This window comes from Lichenostomus cassidix, chromosome 9 (genome assembly GCF_008360975.1).
Source record: "Lichenostomus cassidix isolate B80296 chromosome 9, HeHo_3.0, whole genome shotgun sequence".
NCBI classification, from domain to species: Eukaryota; Metazoa; Chordata; class Aves; order Passeriformes; family Meliphagidae; genus Lichenostomus; species Lichenostomus cassidix.
In genome coordinates, this window is record NC_139490.1 from 12065365 (window position 1) to 12085968 (window position 20604).

The 20604-nt window shown below is 46.6% G+C and overlaps 2 protein-coding genes across 4 annotated transcripts in view; one reads left to right on the top strand and one right to left on the bottom strand.

The window, feature by feature from the left end:
* On the bottom strand, window positions 1–17155 carry LOC146433295 (D-beta-hydroxybutyrate dehydrogenase, mitochondrial-like). 2 transcript variants are annotated; one of them, XM_085069459.1, is made up of 5 exons: window positions 17017–17155; window positions 12968–13078; window positions 7479–7620; window positions 3739–3891; window positions 1–2225 (listed from the first exon to the last, which is right to left on the bottom strand). In XM_085069459.1, the coding sequence occupies exons 1-5, from the start codon at window positions 17116–17118 to the stop codon at window positions 1744–1746; spliced, it is 990 nt and encodes a 329-aa protein (XP_084925585.1). In that variant the 5' UTR covers window positions 17119–17155; the 3' UTR covers window positions 1–1743. The 2 variants fall into 2 exon arrangements, with proteins under 2 accessions (XP_084925585.1, XP_084925586.1); XM_085069460.1 differs by lacking the exon at window positions 3739–3891.
* Window positions 17104–20604, top strand: part of BDH1 (3-hydroxybutyrate dehydrogenase 1) — a 15808-nt gene continuing 12307 nt past the window's right edge. Inside the window, exons 1-2 of one of the 2 annotated variants that reach the window (XM_085069457.1) lie at window positions 17104–17243; window positions 18428–18559. In XM_085069457.1, coding sequence (XP_084925583.1) covers window positions 18477–18559 — 83 coding nt within the window. In that variant the 5' untranslated portion in view covers window positions 17104–17243; window positions 18428–18476. Of the gene's footprint in view, window positions 17244–17479; window positions 17689–18427; window positions 18560–20604 lie in introns of those variants that run through there. The other variant, XM_085069458.1, reaches the window with a different exon arrangement.

Consider the following 20604-nt stretch of genomic DNA (forward strand, 5'->3'; position numbering starts at 1 on the left):
TATGCTTTACAAATCTCACAGTTTATTTTTCTCTGTGTGCAAATCAGAGCTACTTAACATTAATCACATTTCACAGTGCAGGGGGCAGAAGTGATTACAAGACTGTTTAAGCTGCAGTTCAGTGGGGTCCTTCTGGGTCCTGAATCCCAGGAAATCTCCATGTGCAGATGATCTCGAAAAGAAACAAACTGCACAGCAGTATTTCTAGCAGTTGTTACTTGTAAGACAAGCTGCCTTGACAGCCTCTCCAAGAGAAACCTGCTTTCATCCTCAAGGCATCACAGTACTCATGGCTGTCTGCAGACTCCAAGAATTTGCAGCCAGTGGCACACAGCTTAAGGCACAGTTTCCAAGTCAGAGCTAGCAGAGACAGATGAAAAAGAGCAATCAATAAGCTCTTTTCATAGCCTCTTTATCTCACATAAGGCACAGCAGTGGAAGGAAAAGCTGGTCCCTGGAGTAAGAGGCTTGGACCCAAGCCTGGCCAGTAGCACCAGCAGCTTGCTGGCTGCTCCACCGGCGGTCATCACTGGAACAGAGGGAATGAGGCATGAAGCCAGGCAGCCCCAGCACTTGGAAAACATTATTGAAATCCTGCATATGGCCAACAGAAGAGACCCTTGGGAATACTAGGCAAGAGTAGCTCTTATCAGTTCTCAGCAGGTTTTCAGAGAAGATGATTGTGTGACATGGAGATTTCATTGTGCAATATTAAAAATAAGACGTGTCCCTTAAAGCATCCTTCCAGAGCTCATAGTCACACCACACTGACTGCACAGTGCCCCATTATTGTTCAAATGCAGAGGATAAATTAAAAAAGTGATTTGGAAAAGCCAACAGCAGCTCCCTCACCAGCAAGAGGGAAGCAGGGGGATGGCTGGACAGTGTCTGTACCCCAGCTGAGTAGCTCAGGCACCTAAGGTAGCAGTCAGAGGACCCAAATTTATTTGCTACATCAGCTTCAACCCTGTTCCACAATGCTCAGCAGCAGCACGTGGAGAGAGGCTGCAAAGTCCCAGCATCCACAGGGACTGCTGAGGGATGGCTCAGACGTCATTATTAGAAGGGCTTTTCCCTGCCCATCCTGTGCCCAGTTGCTGGCTCTGGCACCTCCTGGCCACAGTGCTGGGAGGGAAGAATCTTTCTTTGGAGCTAGGTAATGAGGCTGTTTAGAGGCAGTGCTGCTACTTCCCTGGAAAGAGCAGACAGTCACAGCAGAGCTTCCTAGCAGTATCAGGAAAACAATGGAAAGCTGTGACTGACCCATTTTCAACCAAATGGAAAACTCTGCTTTTGTTTCCCGTTTTAGTTTCTCCCTTCGAGCCATCTCATAGCAACAGCCTTGCTCTGCTATTAGCAGTTTGTCCTTGTAAGGAAAAGCAAGAGCCCATTAATAAGCCAAATTTATCACTGGGCAAATTCTGCTGACCTAATTACATTAGCCACATATTTGACATGTTATATTTACCTTCCTCTGCCTTCTCCATAGGTAAAAGGAAAACACTTTTCAACTTTAATCAGGACAGCAACGAATACAAACAACAAAAGCTAGGGGGGAAAAAAAGAAAAAAAAAAGAAACAAAAAGGTCATGTTTTTCTAGCACCCCACAACACATCTTGAAACCATAACCCAAAGTGGAAGCACTTGCATCTCCAGAGGAGACACAGCAGCAAGGAGTGCAGAGGTCAGCCCTAAGCTGTGTGTGAGTAGGAGCCCTGGAGGGATGCCTGAAGGAAGCCTGTTCACAGGGTGGCTCCAGGGATGTAAAGCCAGTCAGCAATGGCCGTGGGCAGGTGGGTCATGACCTGCAGCCTCACCCACCAGTAGGTCTCCATGGGGTTGTAACGGTTCTTGGGCCAAGTGGACGTGAGCGCTTCGGTGATGTCATTCAAGACCAGAGACATGTCCTTCAGGCCACTGTTAACGAAGGACTTCATCATGGCCACGTGGCGAGTGAAATACTCGCCACCATAGTCCTCCCGCACGGTGTCGCTGGCCCCGCTCCAGAGTGCCTCGGCCTGCCTGTCGATGCCGGCTGCCGTCAGGATTCCGGTCGCTGCCACAAAGTTACTGGGCTCGATGAGGATGACACGAACCCCCCAGCGGTACATCTCCTGCCGCAGGCAGTCGGAGAAGGCTGCCACCCCAAACTTGGAAACGCAATAGCAAGAGCGAGATGGACTCACCATGCGTCCCAACATGCTCGTGATGTTCACCACACGGCCTAGAGAGAAAAGATCAGGGAGAGAGGATGGGCTGCAGAAACAGCAGACAGAACATCCCAGTGAAAATGTACATAGTTGGATGATGCTGATTTCTAAAATCTGAATCTTGAATACACATCTCTTGTCAAGGAGCTTTTCTCTCCTGCCTCAAGCAAGGCTAACCCCTCTTCTGACCTCCTCCAGGGATGATATATATGCCTACCTCTGCATCAGAGAATTTAAAAAGCATACAAGACGTTTCACTCCTAATTTCCAAGTAGAGAGGTACCCTAATTTGAGACTGCTAGCAGTGTGTTCTCACTTGTATGTCTTGCTAGAGAAGGGCTCAAGCTCCCAGCTAGCAGTGTCATGAACTGCAAAGCTCACAACTCTCTGTGATGACATACAAACATCTTGGTTCTTTCTGTAAGCACAACAACTCATCTGCCTAACACACCTGTGTACTTTTAGACCTGAGCTGGATGGCAGAGAATGAATAGAGATTTCTATGCACCTGCAGCATGAGCAGCACAACCCCCTCACCCAGCTGGTCAGCCATGAGTCTCTACAGTGGCCATTCCTGGGACAAACAAGAGGAGACTGGATGTGCTGTTGTCCATGGGGCAGTGGAGAACAATAGTCCTAACTCCTGCCAGCAGCCTGTGACAGCCTTCAGGGCACTGCCTCAGGGCAGTGGCAGCAGTGGTCACTCCTCTGTGTGTGTCTCAGGCTTTATCCAAGTACTATGGTTTCAGATACACTTACAAACAAGCCCTTTAAATCCCACCAGTTATTTTTACAGGGAGAATTTTCACAGCTAGGGAGCACAAAACCCTTGCGTAGTTCAGAATTTTAGCTGAGGAAAAAGTGGGCAGCTCTGCTGTCTCATTCCAGACCTAAGTGTAACTTAGTGGGACTGTGAGAACCACCTGCTGACCTGAAGGGTAAGATACCTTATGTAGTGAGATGGAGCTTGTTTAGTGGTTACTTGCTGTCTGAAAATGGCGTCTGAGCAATCTCCTCAATATAGCCCCTTTTTGTCCTCACAGAACACACACCTGTACCAGCATGCTAAATAAAGAAGCTTTTCAGAGTTCTGCTCATACATATAATTTTTCAATATAAAACAGAGTTTTGATAACACCATTTTCTTGTAAGATATCTAAAATGGCTGGTTTTGACTCTCATTTATTCTGTCACTACCTGAAGTCATCTGTGAACTGAATAACATGAAGGGAGAAGATTCAGTTATCCAAACATAAGCACTCCATGGACTCTGGATTATCTTGTCTGTGTGATATCTGCCAACACTGCACAAAGGTCTCTGATGTCCTGGATGTTTAAGATAACACCTGCTCTATAGGTGCCTGGACTGCCCCAAGAATGGCCTGTACTACCAAATGCTTACAGTGCATCCTCAGAAACTCTTCTTGGACTGCACAGGCATTCCCCCAAGTACAGCCTGGATTTCTAGCTACATCTCTTTGTTGTGCTACAAAAACTCTGAGTGTTGCCACACTGCCCAGCATGTACCTTTAGCTCTGCGAATGAGGGGCAGGAAAGCCTTTGTCACCCTCACAGTGCCCCACAGGTTGACCTCTGCCACCTTCTTGTAGTTGTGTAAACTTGCAAATTCTACCTCTCCGAAGGTCGAGATGCCAGCGTTGTTCACCAGGCCCCACAGACCTGCCAACAAACACATGATTACCGTGTGGGACAAGGAAGAGTGTCACAGAGAAGCATTTTCATGTTAGTCACAGTAACCTAAAACCTTGACAAAGAACTGGGCACTTTTGTAGAAAAAGCCTGTAGAGAAAAGCCCAGCAAGGAGATGAAATACACTCTTGGTATACCAGGGGCTTGTTTGGAACATCAAGGAAAGTGATGGGGCCACACAAATATTGCCTCCCTGAATATCTGCTGTACAGTCAAATGCTGTTCTGGGGCTTCATAAGGCTACATCTGACTGACAGTCTTTTAAGACTCCTGTTGATCCCAGTTTTGTCTCCACTTGGTGACTTTATAATGGATTTTGCAATTTGGAGGGGGCTGGACTTCCCTGCAATCAGCAGAAAAAAAAACAAAAATGAAAGAAAACAAATATTTCGGATTTCTAAATCCCCTTCACAACTCTGACTCACTGTTTTGGAGAGTGCATGGTACTGATCTGCACATTCATGGCCTAGTTAACAGGTGCTGTCTTTTAGTCCAAGTATTTGGTTTCCCTCAACTCTAACTTCATCAGGAGTTAGCAAACTTACAACCAACCCTTACAACTATTAGAATTTAAAAATTAATGTCTTTTGCACATGCAGTCCTGTCAAAATTAAATTGATTGCCCTTCCCAAGAGCTTCTGCACTGAGCCCGAGCCCCTTACATGTCAGGACTTAACAGGTCACTGAGGACTTGACCCTTCAAAGCGATTACTGCAGGATTCCCTGTGGCAAATATTTGTAGGGCTGAATCCATACTTCATGGATTTATTGAAGCATGGGACTGTGCAGCTATAAACTGCACAAGGAACAAACGGAAGAGCTGGAACAACACAACAGAGTTGCTCCTCATTAGATGTCCTGCCATACACCATGTTTTTTTCACTGTGTTGGGGTCAGGGCTGGACTGTTGGAGTTGCATTGGACTCAGTTAAAGTTGGGGCCCCTTTCCACTCCAGGACCGTTCTTGTACCACCAAGAACTAACATAGGGCAAAGAAGAAGTCTTCATGTCCAGGGAGCTCCAACATTGCTATCAAAAGCACCAATGTCATGCCACCCTGTTGATAAACATTATCAAGCTCTCTCTCAGAAGTTTTTTGGCTATTTGCCCTGCCTCTGCTCCATAGCTTCCCTACCCTAATGTATGAAAGTCTTTTAACTTCCACCCTGTATTGATTCAGTCACATAGCAACCATATATTTTACCAAACATAGTCTTCTAAGCAAATTGCAATATTCTGCCACTGTGCAATGGAATTTATCCTCCTGTTGCACTTAAAAACACCAACATGCCATTGCCAGACTGACTCTGTGCACTCACATGGGCCCCAGTAACTCTGCCCCATTCCCAGCTAAGATTGTTCTCCATGAAGGCTGTTGACCAGCTGTGTACAACAGCTTGTTGCTGCTTCAGTTACTGAAGCTCCCAGTTTTAATGGGTCAAGATGACTCTGAAATTCACACTGATCTGCATCCAGCACAGCATCTCAGCCTGAATGGGGTCCCTGTGCTGCTGAAAAGTGAGGTCTAACTGCCAGCAAGAGGACCATGGAAACAGGGCACTTGATGGAGCAATTTCACCAGTAACAAAAAAACACGCAAAGAAGATTTGGCAGGGATTTACCAAAGGCTTCACCTGTTGGTCACAAACTGACCTCTGTAGAGTATTCCTTACAAATTCACGTAAATTTCTGTACAGCAATGTCCCATTGCAATGTCCCTGGGTTGTGATGTTAGTTCTCATGAACGTCCCTGAATCATTATTTACAATTGTTTGTTGTTAGAATTCCATTGCTCATGGATCAGGGCACGTTACAAACAGAACAAAGGGCTGAGGGGAGCCCAGTCACAGGGTTGTTTGCTGGACAGCAGTGTGCTTATTGAGCAGAGCCTTATCACTATTACGTCTCTAGTATCAACAATACAGTGGGAACTGCATAAGACTGAAAGCAAACGGGCACTCCTATCAAATGAGTTCAGCCTTATGTACACAGCACAGGGAGAAGAGGTATAAAGAACTGTACAGCCCAAGAACTCTTCTGCACTAGCTCCTCTGGGGCCACATTCAGTGTGCAATCACACCCCTTTGCAAGGCACCTCAGTCTCAATAGTGTCTATATTCCAGCACTTTTTTATTGAGCACTATTTATTGGGAAGCCTCAAACCTCAGTCACCCTGATGGGCCTGAAAAGGAGCCTTAGTTGCTTTACACACCATGCTGGGGCAAACAGCTACAGGAGGAACCGGTTCAACTTGCTGGCCAGGGATGCAAGGCTTCTCTGTCACTGCTACACACATGGTTTTGCAAACACTGCTGCATTTATAGAAGGAACAGAGCTGCTCCTTTTCAGTGGGAAAAGGCTCTGTGCCACCACTGCTGTTGCTGGGCTCTTCAGGAAAAGCTTAAGAAGCTGTGAAATGCATGATGAGGGCTGGGTGGTTTTGTGTAGGAAGAAAAATCATGCAGAGAGAACATGTGTGGGATCAGAGCTTGTACATTACTCAGTAACATCTCATATGCTTGTTTTAGAAGCAAAGGTGTGCTCACGTAATTTGCATGAAGATTAGAGCTATTGTTATTTACTAGCTTAATACTTGCTGTGAACAAAAACAGGGCCATGACAATCTCACCCAAGCTTCAAGAGGAGCAACCAGCTTTAAGTCACAACCCTGAAGTCCTGAAGCTACAGATGTCAAACTTCAGTTCACCCTCAGCCTGTGTCCACAGCTGCTGTCCAGCTTGCTACTGGCATAGAGGCTGCAGAGAAGCCTATGCAGAGCAAGAAGCCTCACAACCTCATCACTTGGGAAGAGGTTAGGTGGTGTCACATCAGGCTCCGACTGTAAACTCATATCCCACTGCAAAAGCACTTCCAAGAAGGAAAGATGGGACTCCTATCTCCTTTGACATGTTTTCAGGGTCCACAAGTTGGACTCATGCTTAAAGTGACGTGGATTAAGGTCATCTGTGCCAAGCCTAGCCTGGATTCCATTTCACATCACCTCTGGTATGTTGCATGGCAAACTGAAAACATGGATGGATCGGGCCAAAAATTAATCCAGGTTTGGGGGTAGCTCAAATCTGTGCTCCAGCTCAGCACTCATTTGTACTCACACAGCAGAGGGGACAGCAGCAGTAAGCAGCCAGGGCCTGTCACCTCTTCATTAGCAGGGTCACCAGCAAGGTCTGCATGAGCTAGGAGCACATGTGGCAGGAGCACAAGGAAGGGATCAAGCTCTGGCCGCTCCATGCCCTTCATAGACATTCAAGGACAAAGACACAGATACTTGTGGGCTTGCTGCCACTCATTGCTTTTTATGGGATGTAGAGTTAAAGCCTAATCCTCCAGCCAGTCTTGGTCTCTTTCCATGTGGCTGCCACATCAATAGCAAGACAATTGTCCTCACTGACCCGGGTACAGCACGGCCTGACTGCCAGCCACACAGTGTGACAGGGCTTCAGACTTGATAGCCCTCTTTAAGTGGTGCACAGAAAGACCTGGTCAATGCATGGCCTGCTCTGTAGAAAGGATTCTGTGAGCAAAAGATCCCTACATACCTTCCTCTGGCTCCTTCAGGGTCCTCTTCACAAAATCCACGGCCTGGGCCACCTCCTGATCACTGCACACATCCATCTGTAGGACTTTCATCCGGTCTGACTTCATGTTCCTCAGCTCCCTGGCTCCATCTCCATTCTCATCCTATTCAGCAGAACAGAAAGGTGTCCCACTAAGATGGACCGAGAACAGCAATGCAGTTTGGGGCCAGGTGTGTTCACATGGATGGGAAATAGAAGCTATTGACATTGCACACACAGGTGTAAGCTGGGTGCACAAATATGCACAAAACTCCCTCCAGCACCACTTCCAGAACTGCATCAGTGACCCACTGCCCTGAAGGGTCATGAAGCCCACCCTGCTCTTGGCTCCTCACACAATGGGTTTCACACCCATAACATGCTGAAATACTGTGCCAGCTGGGGAGAACCATGGGTGACTCTCCACTGTCTCGGTCTCTGTGCACTATGGGTAACATAACTTGTACAGAAATTGGAGTCAGATGTTCAGGAATATATGCTCAGTGGAGATCTGCTACACAATGGTACAATGACAGACGAGGCATGAAAGGAGATTCTGGCTAATGAAGAAAGAACTTTTTTTTTTTTTTCACTCTACAGGCAACAAGAACTTCGTGGCTCTGCTTTCCTTTTTACCCTTTTTCTTTCTTTCCACCCCACCCCACTGCTATAATTAGAGATTTTGTTTTGGGGGTTTCTTGTTTAGTCAAACATAAACACAGTTAACATTTCAAATTTTACCTGTTCACTTCCAGGCAGGATGGCTACCTAAGCCTTACAGCCTTGCTCAGGTGGTAAATAACAAATAAAAGTGAAAAGAGAACAGAGTAGCCACACAGTTCCACAGCAGGCTTGAGATTTAATTCACAAAACTATTCCCTGAATCACAAGCTCTGCCTCATTAGGGAGGAAGAAGTAATGAATTGGTGAGTCACTGTGCCTGGCTGCCACTCTTCCTTTAGCACTTGATACCAACTCCCACAGCACAAGGGCAAACAAGGCGAGCAACACGCCCACAGTCACCTGCTCAGCAGCCTCTGCAGCCAGGCAGATATAAAAAACATGTAACTGCTTAGTTTTTTATAAATATCTCAGGCTATTTAATTAATATAGTATACAACATCTCATTTCTACCTTCAGTCCAGTGAACAATGACATGTAATGAGGGAAAAGAGCTGAAATGTCCATCACAGACTTGAGCAGAACAGGGTAGCTCTCTTAAAAATCAATATATAGTTACACTGGCACTATGACAATAGCAGGAATGAGTTCTTGGCTCCATGCGTGTCATTTCACAACTGACTTATTTCGCAGTACCACAAGAACAGCAAATAAAGTTTGAAGCTTCTCTAATGCACATCAAACGTGGTCACATGCTGTGTTGGCCCTCTTATCTAGCCACAAAAACAACCTCAAAGGGGTGTTACAAGTAGTCAACAACATAGTTACCAAAATATCATATTCCCTTTGAAACAGATGAGGGTTGTATGATGCCTCACTGTATTTCTGGAAAATGCTCTTGCCTTCCACTGAGTTATATAAAGCAAATTTCTGCTACTTAACAGTAAAGAAAGTGGAGCTAATTCAACTTGTAAAGAGAGAAATTTATTGTATCTATATAAAACCAGAAACATAACTATATCTGTGTTCAAATGCCAATTGTCATTTGAGCATTGAAAAGACCTTTCCCTGCATTTTTTTAAATCTTTCATAATACTCAAGAAATAAACAAGAAATATTTCCACTGCATTTTGAGAAACAAAGTCATTGGCTGGCAACTTAAAAATCCAGTAAAAATGGTTTGTGTTGTTCATATGGAAATTAATTTTCTCCTATCACCAATGCAACTCTATCTGCAAAGTTATCTTCTCAGCTACAATTCATTCATTATTGACAAAACATATTGATTTTGGAAGACTGACTTCAACATGTAGTATCAACCGGAACCGCTTTTCATAGTTGCAGACACCACTTCAGCCACTCTTTAACTGTAAAACAAAGTGCTTAACTCTTTTGCCCACAAAACCTCTTCACAAATGAAACAGCTGCATATTTTTATGGAAGCAAGAGAACATCATCTTATGTTCTGTGGTCTTCAGGGGCTGTAAGCATGTTCCCTGTTAGGTATCACATGGTACTTCCTCCTTGTTTTTCAAATGGTATATTTGTTGGCTGGAATAACCCCTGGAGCAGTTCCCGTGGGAAGAGGGAAGACCTTCATGGCCTTGGGATCCACCAGCAGGAGCCACACAGCATCACAAATCAAATGAGGTGCTGGCAGCAGTGGCCCAACTGCTCCTGCAAAGCCTCTCTCCCCCTCATTTTGCTGTCCGCTTTTTGTCCTCTCAGAGAATCTCCCAGCTTCCCTCTCCCAGTTCCATCAGAGTTGAAAGCCATCCTCCAGCCCAGCCTGCTGCCCAAAAACTCTTCAGAGGCCTTTAGTGGGATGGTGCCATTTCCATCCAGCTATCTTCTTTCCCCCATTTATCCTGTGCTTACAGCCCAGCAGGCTCTGCCTGCCCACTCCACCCTGTGCCTAGCAGGGGCTGCTCCTGGCTGGGAAGCCCAGCAGCTCCACAAACCCTCTCTACCCAGCTGAGGAAACTTGTTCCAGCTTTCGGCTGTCTCCCCTTCCCCTCCCTGCTCCTCTCCATGGTTCTGGTTTGGAGGATCCCAGTGCTGTGGTGCTGAGGGACAGGCAGATCACACAGATTTCATTAGTGGAGAGCCCTCCTGTAACAGACACAGCCATGGCTTTTTCCCAGTGAAGCTCATGGGATTCAGGATTAGGTCCTGGCAAGCACTTGGGCACCTGCAGTGAGATGTCAGGGGGAATCAGGAAGCCATGAACACAATGCTGCACTCCCGTGGATCCAGCCAGCTTGCTCCCTGTGCGCCAGTTCCTCCCCACCCTGCTGCCGATCCACCCGCTCCCTTCCTGCGTTTCCTGAGCGGAACACCTCGTGCTTGTCATTACTGGGTTTCACGTCATTGATTTCAGACTCCTGTCAGGACCATTTTGACCCCTGTTCCCCAAAAGGCCTATAATCTTCCCTGCCTGGGTCTGTGCATATTATTTTTCCAAGTGAAAACTGTCTTCTAGGGGGTACTTCCAAGAAAATGATCCTGGAACTGAACAGAAGTCACTTACAGCACGAATTTGCTCATGAGACTATCATGAGGGACTGTAATGAACTGTAACAAAACCCTTACTCAGGATACATTTATTCCTTCCCCTTTAGCCACTCTGCTGCTTAGCCAGAATGAGATTAGACTGACACAGCACAGTCTGTTCCCAGTAAATTATACAGACAGGGTGCATCACACTATGATCCAGTCGTTTGTAAAACTGACAGGACAGCGTGTAGCAATTTCATCCAGGGCACTGAAGGTGAGCTGCCTGGTAGGCAATTCCAGACATCTATCTCCTTTGGGAAGTACAATATCTGTCCTCTTCCAACCTCCTGGAAATCCTCTGGCATCCAAGTGCTCTTGAAAATATCACCCATGGGGCAGAAATCACAATGGCTCATCCTCTAAATGCCCTTCAGTATATTTCATCAGGCCCGGTGAACTTAAGCACATTAATTTATATAAACATCCCTTGTTTTCCACCTTTTCTTGCCTATAGTCCTCATGACAACTGCTGGCAGTAGGCATCTGAAAACAATTTATTCTTTTTTCAGTAAGATCAAAGAAAATAAAACAGTTATTATTTCAACTTTTCCTGTACTTTCTACTTTTAAGGTTATTTTATAACCTGTTTCTGTGTGACTTTCCATCTTAATCCTAACATATCAACAGAAACTTTCTCAGTAGACTTATTCGCCCTTGCAAAATGTAGTCCTTTTTGCATTTGATCTTTCCTAGTTCTATCCCAACCTGCCTGCAGTATTCTTCTTATTCCTGTAACTTTATATTTGACTGCCCGATCATTAAGAAGCTCCTGATGTACCTCACAGTCTGTAAACATCCTGTATTTAATACAAGAGCTTCCTGTGGTGGTGGTGGTGTAGTACATCGGGGATCCTTTAATTCTCTGTATACAAGCATGTAAGTGATGATGGACTAACTAGGTGTGAACTAAGAGCCTGGCATCTGTTTTATGACAGCTGCCCCCATACCTGCTCTGACCTTGCTGGGAGCCTACAGGAGCTCACAAGCAATGAAACAAGCAAGCAAACAGGCCTCACTGCAGGAGCATTTTAGTTTCTTTGTGGGATTTCCAGTGCAGCCTGTCCCTCTCTGCTCCACACTAGCACGTGCCTTCCAAACAGCCCCCTCAGCCCACCCTATCTTCCCCCTCTTTTCCGTTCCCTACATCTGCTGCTCTGCAGAGTGCCTGACTTGCTATCTGCACTGAGACAGGCATCCCAAAGCAGCATATTACGCCATTACTGAAGGAATCACAGAGGCTCCGTATGGAAATTTCCAAACGGTGGCAATTTTCCAACAGGTCTCTCTCACTCTCAAGTTACACAATATGTCAGCTGATAATAACTTTCCCTTCTGGTGTGGTGGAAGAACGTAACCTCTGCCATGATCACACAGGCAGAGAAAGCCACCTTTGTTTGTTCTCACCCTCCACAGTACTCAAAAATCTGTGGTCATCACGCCCTGAGCACCTGTGCTGAAATGGCCATCTTCAAATGGAGAAATGAGTGAGTATGAATTGATTTTGAACAATTCAGGTCAGAAATTTACACAAGTTTTGACTAGCAAAACAGCAAAAATGCATAGTCAAGGTAAAATCCCAGCTGAGATGGAAGTGGAGCTGGCCCAGTTTATAAAAAGGGTTTCACAACACCAAGTTGTAAGTCCTTTGCAAGAGGAGGGACCGGGATGAGGAGTCTGCAACCGCTTCTGACTCCGTGTGTCTAAACTTATCTCTTACAAGTGATGCCACCTGCCAAACACACGTGACAGGAAGTGAGACCTAAAGATGTCAGAAATGTATGGTAAATTTGTTTATTCAGCTAACCATAAACAGAATAGCTTGTACAGAAGCTGCAGAAGCACATTTACAAGACATTTTGGAAACAGAGCCTTAATAATGCAAGAGAGGCAGCTTGGAGATGAGTTTGGGGAGTGTACAAAAAATGACAATGTGAAAGACAGCAATAAGGATGCCAGGGAAAACAGAAAGCCATAGTGCCATAGCAATCTTGGCCTATCAGATTTATTGAGTGTGTTGTGGTATTGCTGAGAGGCTTCCAGTAGTGAACAGTGCCATACTGTACAAGCTACTGTACAGACATGCAGTTGACAATCCCTGCCCTAAAGAGCTCAGAATTACAGGAATGACAAGATGCAACAGGCAGATGAAGCAATGGAAGATGCAATGATCCCCACTCACTGCACCTCTCTCAGGTCTTGAACCAGGGTAAATGGAGGCTGCAAATGGAGATACTTTAATATGAGAAGCATTTTTCTCTAATCAGAGAAGAATTTTGATCAATTTCACTACTCACCATGAGCAAGCATCCAGCAAAAACAGTAAATCCCTTTGCATGAAGGCATTTTGCCAAGGCATGTCCAAAACCTTTGTCACAGCCTGTTATTAGCACCGCCTTCCCTTCAGCCTGTGTGGGGAAAGACAGTCATAGGATACCATCAGACAATGCAATGTGGGCACCACCAGCACCCTCCCCCATAGCACAGCCCTGCATCCAGGCCAGACACTGTTTAGCAAGTACAATTCCAGATGCATGTGACAGTGGCACCTGTCTGCACAAACACAACCAGCTCCCAACCACTGTGAAATCCTCAATTTATCCAGTTGCTGGGCTGTAACAATATGTGTTGCCTTGATACCTGAGCTGGAACAGTAACTCTTTCTTTCACGTATCAGTGGCCGAAGCAGAAGAGAAACATCTCAAAAGAAGTTAATGATCTACCAGTTTATAGTCATTATAAGAAACAGCAGCATAGAAAACATCCAAATGGCAGGATGTCGCTGGCTTGAACTGTTCAGCAGCTCTTTTGGCTGCTGAGTGAGTACTGTCTGTTCCCCACCTACTCCCACTCTATGCGGCACTTTCCACGCTGTATTTTAGCATGCAGGAATGTGACTACAGGTTGGAGCTTCCTTCTGAAACTCTGCAGTCTTAAGAGGAACAACTTATCAAATCCTACAGTTCTCTCCTACATTATTATTGTCTTTTGACTGACAGATAAATTGAGAAAGATTTGATACTCCATCTGGTATGACACAACAGGCTTGAGATAGATCTGAAAGCAGAATCCCAAATCTCAGAGAGAATACAGAGAAGCCTATAGCAAAACACTGCCCATTCACCCTCTGTCTTTGCTTGAAAGTCATCTTCACAGGTGTGAAGCAATAAAGCAACATTTAACCCAGCTAGAAGGCTGCCAGCTGCACAACGCTCCAAACTGAAACCATATCCATGAGGCAATAACGTGATAAAGCAATAAAAATCTGGAGGATGCAATAAGGAAGTGAGGTCAGTTCCATCTCTCTGGAGATATCTGCTACTAATATCGCCTGTTACTGTATTCACAACTACTGGAATATGAACATACTTATGTATGAATTGCACTGGCTGGTCCAGCCACATTTTCAGAGAGAAATGGGTCAATCACCAGTGCTCTCTCACCTCTTGCTTTGCTGACACTTGGTGTAGTGAAGCTGCAATAAGGGATGATTGCAGGGTGATAGTGATCAGAGCATTACTGCACAAACCCAGGGTGAGCCTCGGCAGAGAACAATAAGCAAATAAGCTGCACCCTGTCCTATAACTCACTTTGAAGCGACTGCTCCCAAAGGGGAGTTATGATCTGAAGCTGAAACAAGAACTGATCAAAAGTCTATCCTGCATCTATCATACAAACACCCACATTAACATTATACTATAACCTATACCCAGACAAAGAGCACCCAGGTACAGACTAGCTCTATTAAAGCTCTAAAGATAGCTACAGCTAAAGGACAAAAGATAAGTGAAAATTAAATATACAATATTCAGTCTGAATTTAATTTAGAGTGACACAACTCCAAGAGAGATGAAAATCAAACATGACCCAGATCACAGAAGTTGTCAAAGTCACCTCCCACAATAACGCAAGAAATTGGCCCATAGAAAAAGAAAGGATGTGACTTTTCTTCACTGCCTCACCTCCCTAGACCCTTTCCCTCTGAATCCTGAAGACAGAGGACTTCCCAAAAGAGCAGGAAGTGTGCAGGAAATAAGGAGCTGTAATCACTTCCAGAACACAGGACAGAAAAAGAAGATACCCAATCCTCAACCATCACTAGCTCTTTAAGAAACAAATTTAAAAAATCCCCTGACAACCAAAAGGTAGACAGAAATGAGGATGTTTAAAAATCCTTTCATCTGCCTCTAACAGCAAGGAAAGTGAGGGAGAATTTAGTGTATGAAAACGTTCCTGTGATTACTTGTTATTTGCTATGACCCTAATTGCTGGTAATAAAACACGTGACTACAGCACGATGGCTCCTAACAGACTGACGCCTCAGCAGCACCAATGCATGTGCAAAACCCCAAGGGATGTGCTGGATCTCACATCTGTACCTGTGCCTGTTTGTGCCATGCTTGATGGACAGAGAGCTCCCAGGGATGACAGCACAGACCCATTCCCAGCCAAAAGGATCCTATCCCAGAAAAACTTCTGAACACAGAAAAGGCCAATCACCCTTATCTTTAGAAAGTCCTGAGATAAGGCTTAATGGGTCTGTTCCAGGAGTTTGATAAGGCCAGTCTGCAGCTTAATTTGACTCTGTGCTGGGACAGGCAGAGAGGACCAGTTATCAGCACAGTGACCTTAATGAGCACTCTGAGGAACTGCAGGTGCCTCCCTCACTTGGAGTCCTCACTTGTCCCAGGAAACACTGCACGGGAGACAGCACTCCTGCACAGTGCTGACAGGGTGCCTGGGACCTGCTGAGAGCACAGAATAACTTCTTGTACCAGAGGTGCTGCTGTGGCATGTGGGCAGAGTAACACTGTCTATGCTTGCTGTATGATTCTCAACACTGTAATACACATTCTTCACAATTCAGGCAGCCCTAATGGGGCAGCCTCATTTTAACCTGCAGTCAGCTCAGATGCACAAAGCTTTTCTTACTGGGATATGACCATTTTATTAAATAGTAGAGTGTATTCTACTAATGCAGGTGATCTATCAGAATTATACACATTTACTGCAGAACAGGCTGAAGAAATTGAAGCTACCTTACCAGCCTGTCTCTAGACAATGTGGGAATACACCACTCTTACATGGACTTTATATTTTTCTAATGTACCACTTGTTTTCTTTGACCCTGCTCCCTTTTATGCTCTCGCCCAACCATCCCCACATGTTTTCAAACAGACTGATTTTGGAGTAAGTGCAGCTACAGAGTAAACTTGGCTTGTTCCTTTTCCCAGGGTTGGGAAAGTTGGTTTTCAGTCCCAGGAAAAAGAGCTGAAAGTATTCACTAAAGGGAAGGTATTTTCTTGAGTGGAACAGGGACGGGGAAAGTAAGAGAAGCAGAGTGGATGAAGAGTGAAGTGGAAGGTTGCAATCAGGCTACAGCTGTTATCTGGCCGTTCCAGGCAGGCAGGACTGAGCTGGAGGTCCTGAAGCAAAAACATTGGCACAGAGAGCCAGTCATATCCTGGGCTGCATCCAAAGCAGCACGGACAGCAGGTCAAGGGAGGTGATTCTGTCTCTCCACTCTGGTGAGACTCCACCTGCAGTGCTGCATTTAGCTCTGCGGTCCCAGCATAGGAAGGACATGAAACCTGTTGGATTGAGTCCAGAGGAGGCCAGCAAGATGGTCAGAGGGATGGAGCACCTCTCCTATGAGACAAGGCTGAGAATTTGGATTGTTCAGCCTGGAAAAGAAAAGGCTTTGGGGTGACCTAATTGTGGCCTTCCACTACCTGAGGGGAGACTATTTAGAGCATGTAGTGACAGGACAAGGGGAAATGGGTTCAAATTGAGAGTAGGTTTAGATTAGATATCAGGAAAAAAATCCTAACAGAGAGGGTGATGAGGCACTGGAGCAGCTTGCCCAGAGAAGCTGTGGATGCCCTGTCCCTCGAAGTGTTCAAGGCCAGGGTGGACAGGGCTCTGAGCAACCTGGGATAGTGGAAGGTGTCCCTGCACATGGCAAGTGGCTGGAACTGGATGATCGTTCAGGTCCCTTCCAACCCAAGTCATTCTATGATTATATGAACATATTCCCCTCCAAGTGAAACACTGCGGGGAGAGCAAAGGAGCAGCCGCCGCACCGCGGGGTCCAAGCGCAGCGCCCACCGCACCGCGGCCCGGCCGAGCCCCGCGGCGGGAGCCTCATGGCCCCGGGCCGTGCCCCGCTCGGCGCTTCGCCCCTTCACAAGCGCCACTCCGGTTCCACCGGCCCAGCCCGGCCCGGGCAGCGCCGCTGCGGCCTCGACACCTGCGGCGCCTCAGCCCGGCCCGGCGCCATTTTGGGCCCCGGAGGCGCCTCGGCGGGCTGTGCCGGGGAGCCCCTGCCCCTCGCCGCGGTACTCACGGGCAGGGCGCGGCGGGCTCGCCGCGGCAGGACGAGGAGGAGGCGGAGGAGCAGCACCCCAGCGGCGCCCAACGCCAGCAGCAGCCCCGCGCCACTCCGCATGGCCGCAGCCTATCGCCGCCGCCGGCCCGGCCCTGCCCCCGGCCCGCCCCCCGCCGCGCCCGGCACCGCGGCCCCGGCCCAGCCTCATTCAAACGGCAGCAGCGCCCGGCGCCCGCCGGCTCCAGGTAACGCGCGGGTGGCCCTGGGGCGGGCCGGGGAGGGTCGCGGCGGCCTCGGCGGAGCCCTGGCAGCCGGGTCGCACGGTGACCTTGCCCGCGGCGGGCGGGGGGCGCTGGCATCCCCTCTGCGCGGCCTCCGCCCGCAGCCGCCACAAGCACGGGCGGCCGGGCCGCGCCCCCCGGAGCCTCGGCCGGGCCGTGGGCGCGTTTGGCGCGGGGGCAGCCGCGTCCCGGAGAGGGGCTGGGCCGGGCTGGGCCGGCGGGATCTGCAACAGACCCCGGGCCTCGCCCCCTCCCTGCAAACCTCACAAAAACCTGCGGGGACACCAACCGTGTTCCCGAATTTGATCAAACCACCAGGATTTCTGAGGATTAGCCGAACCAGCGAGCTTCCTGAGCCCTGTCCGCTCCTTCCCTCCCCAGCTGGGTGCACACTGCTGCTCCTTCTGCGGTATTTTCACTGTTTTTCAGCCCGGGCCTGGTTCCCAGCAGGCCCCGGAGCTGCCGCGGTGGCGGCCCAGTCTTGGGCAGAGATGCAAACACCCCTAACAGCTAAGTACCATTTCTCAGCCTCGATAAAGGGGGCTGGCAGATGGTTTTTTGTGCCTTGGGTCAGTTTTATCCAAGGTAAATGTGATTATAGGTTACTTTCCATACCTAAGTCTTGTTCTTGAGCTGTTTTCACCCTGTAGTGAGTTTATTGGTGGTTCCCTGTGCTTAGTCCAGCATCACCAGCTACTTAATTACAAAAAAATGTATTTTTAACTGCGTGGCTGTACTAGCTATAAAGCCCACGGATTGCTTTGGAAACGTGTAAGATGACATCACCTGTGACTTGAAGTTATATTTTAGTTTAAAATTATTTCATAATGGCTCATTGAAATAATATATTCCATATAAGTACCTTCATTTTTACCTGTTTCAGAGAAATCAGTTAAAAATACATTAAAGAAGTAGAAATTGACATTCTCTTTAAATGTCTTCCTGCTTGGCAGTTTACTCATAATGCTTTTCCTTATTTGAAAGCATCCTGAAGTGCTTGAAGGTTGAGCTGTTTATCTCACTGTGAGGGGCTGGAAGGGGAAAAGATGAGTTCCTTTGGACTTTATTTTCTTGTTGAAACACATGGAGTCAGCATGTCTTACAAAATAATTGAGCAACTTAAACAGAGGTGCTATCTTGCGTTGCAGAGCTAAGGAAGAGCAGCCTTGCTGTTGGTAGAGTGTCCTAATTGAAAACATGCTGGCCACCAAGCTGTCCCGCCCTCTCCTGAGCTTCTCTGTGAAAGCCCTGAAAATCAAGGACCCAGGGAATGGCTTTAGGTAAGTCACTTGGTGGAAAAGCAGAAAGAGTGAAATCTTGAGTAAAGCCCATGTCACAGGCTCACTTGGTTTCAGTGGGACAGTTTATTTACAGAGTCACAGGGTGGCTGAGGTTGGAAGGGACTTCTGAAGGTCATGTGCTCCAACCCCTAGGCTAAAGCAGGGCCTCCTCGACCTGGTTGCCCTGAGCTGTGTCAGGTGGCTTTTGAGTATCTGCTAGAATGGATACTCTAGAACCTGCCTGGACAACCTGTGCCAGGGCTCAGTAACTGAACTGAGCACAGCAGAGATGAGCTCTGTATGCAGGAGGGATTGGCGACATGTTTTTTTTGGCACTGCAGTCTAAAAAAGTGTGGAGTAGAGCTTAAGTGTCCAGCAAGGATTTATTTTTTAATATCAGCAAGTAGGCCTTGCTTCAGTGCAAGAAACTGTTATATATTTCTGTGACTTCATTAAAGAGGCAATGAATCACATGAAATGAGAAAGTTGAGAGGGAGGGTTTTAGTGAGAAATGGAGGTGGGCTGAATAGTAGTTAAGCTGTTTTTTCTGCAAATGAACACAAAATCCTGTTTTATAGTTATTCATATTTAATTCTAATTTCATATCTATTTCTAATTTCTAGCTCTGAAAAAAATCCAACATTTATATTGCTATATGATTGCAACGCTACTAGTACAAATTCAGAGCAAGCTGAGTGCTTTCCCTGGCTTTGCTTTAGAGCTGGGTTTCCAAACCACAGAGTGTGTACCACTAATTGCACATAAGCAATTTAAAAGTGGCTCACGGCTTGTTAGACAAGAACTGCCACCTCTAGAATTGTTTTACTGCTGCTGATAGTGATGTCCAGCATTATCACGGTCAAGGGTGGCTCTGGGAACAGGGTGTTGTAGATAGCTAAACTGTTAGAGATTTCCTGTGCAAACAGACATAGGTCTTTTATCTCCTATTTGCTCCACATACACCAGAGTTCACCTGCAGGAATCTGCCGTGGCCTTAAAAATACAAATTAATGTTTTATTAACTTGAGGAAAGAATTTTCAGCATATTCTTGTTTTTTTTTCTTCCGTCTTCTGTTTTGCTTACTGTGTATTTGTGCTTTGTGCGTCTTGTACTCAGGGCAAAACTGTGTTGCGTTTGCAAGTCCCCACAAGTTGCAAAACTTGAAATGGAAATCCAACTGTTCATTGAAAGGCAGTGCTGTCACTATACCAGTGTCTTAATGCACTGAAACAGCATTTGTGCACTTGACTCTTCAAGCTGAGAACTCCTTTTTTTGGTGGAACCCATCAAAAGCCAGTGCATGGTTACAAGCACAGATTCAATTTGAGGACCATCTGTGCATTCTAAAAGTCTCTGGAATTCAATGATGCAGAATGACAAAAATGGCTCGTGGTACATTAGTGTGCCATGTGGGGGCTCACATCACTTCCTGGCTGTTTCTCCTGATGACATTCCTGCTCATCAGCAGCCAGCATCTGTTTTTTCTTTTGCCCTTGCCTTCAGGACAAGGTAGACAGAATGCCAAGTAGGTGTTCTCAACAGATTATTGTGAATTGAGTGCAGCAAATCAGTGCACTACAGTGAAATAACAGGACCAGATGTCACACTGAAAGATAAAAACCAAGTTCATGCAACTAAAAGAAATGTTATGAACATTTCTGGGCACTTTAAGACACACCAAGAAGCTTATTGTTGAGGTAAAAGTGTCAGTGCAGGATTGCAGGTCAGTGATGTTAACACACACTTTTCTTAGGGGCTGACCTTTGCAGTAGTTAAGTTGGCTATAGTTATTTCAAGTGAAATATATTCAATAGTGACTTGTGACACTCTAGGTTAGAAAAACAGCTGAACTGTTTCAGACAGGTGAGTGAACACCATTGCCTGAATATAAATCATCTCCTTTCCCATCTGGTTCAAAACTTCTGCATTCACAGATCCCTTTTCTAGCCTTGATGTCCCAAGATACAGCTCAGAGGCCAGAGTCTCTGCAGGCTGCTGTGCAGTGTGGCACAGGTCACCCTGGGAGCGCTTGTGATGTCTGGGC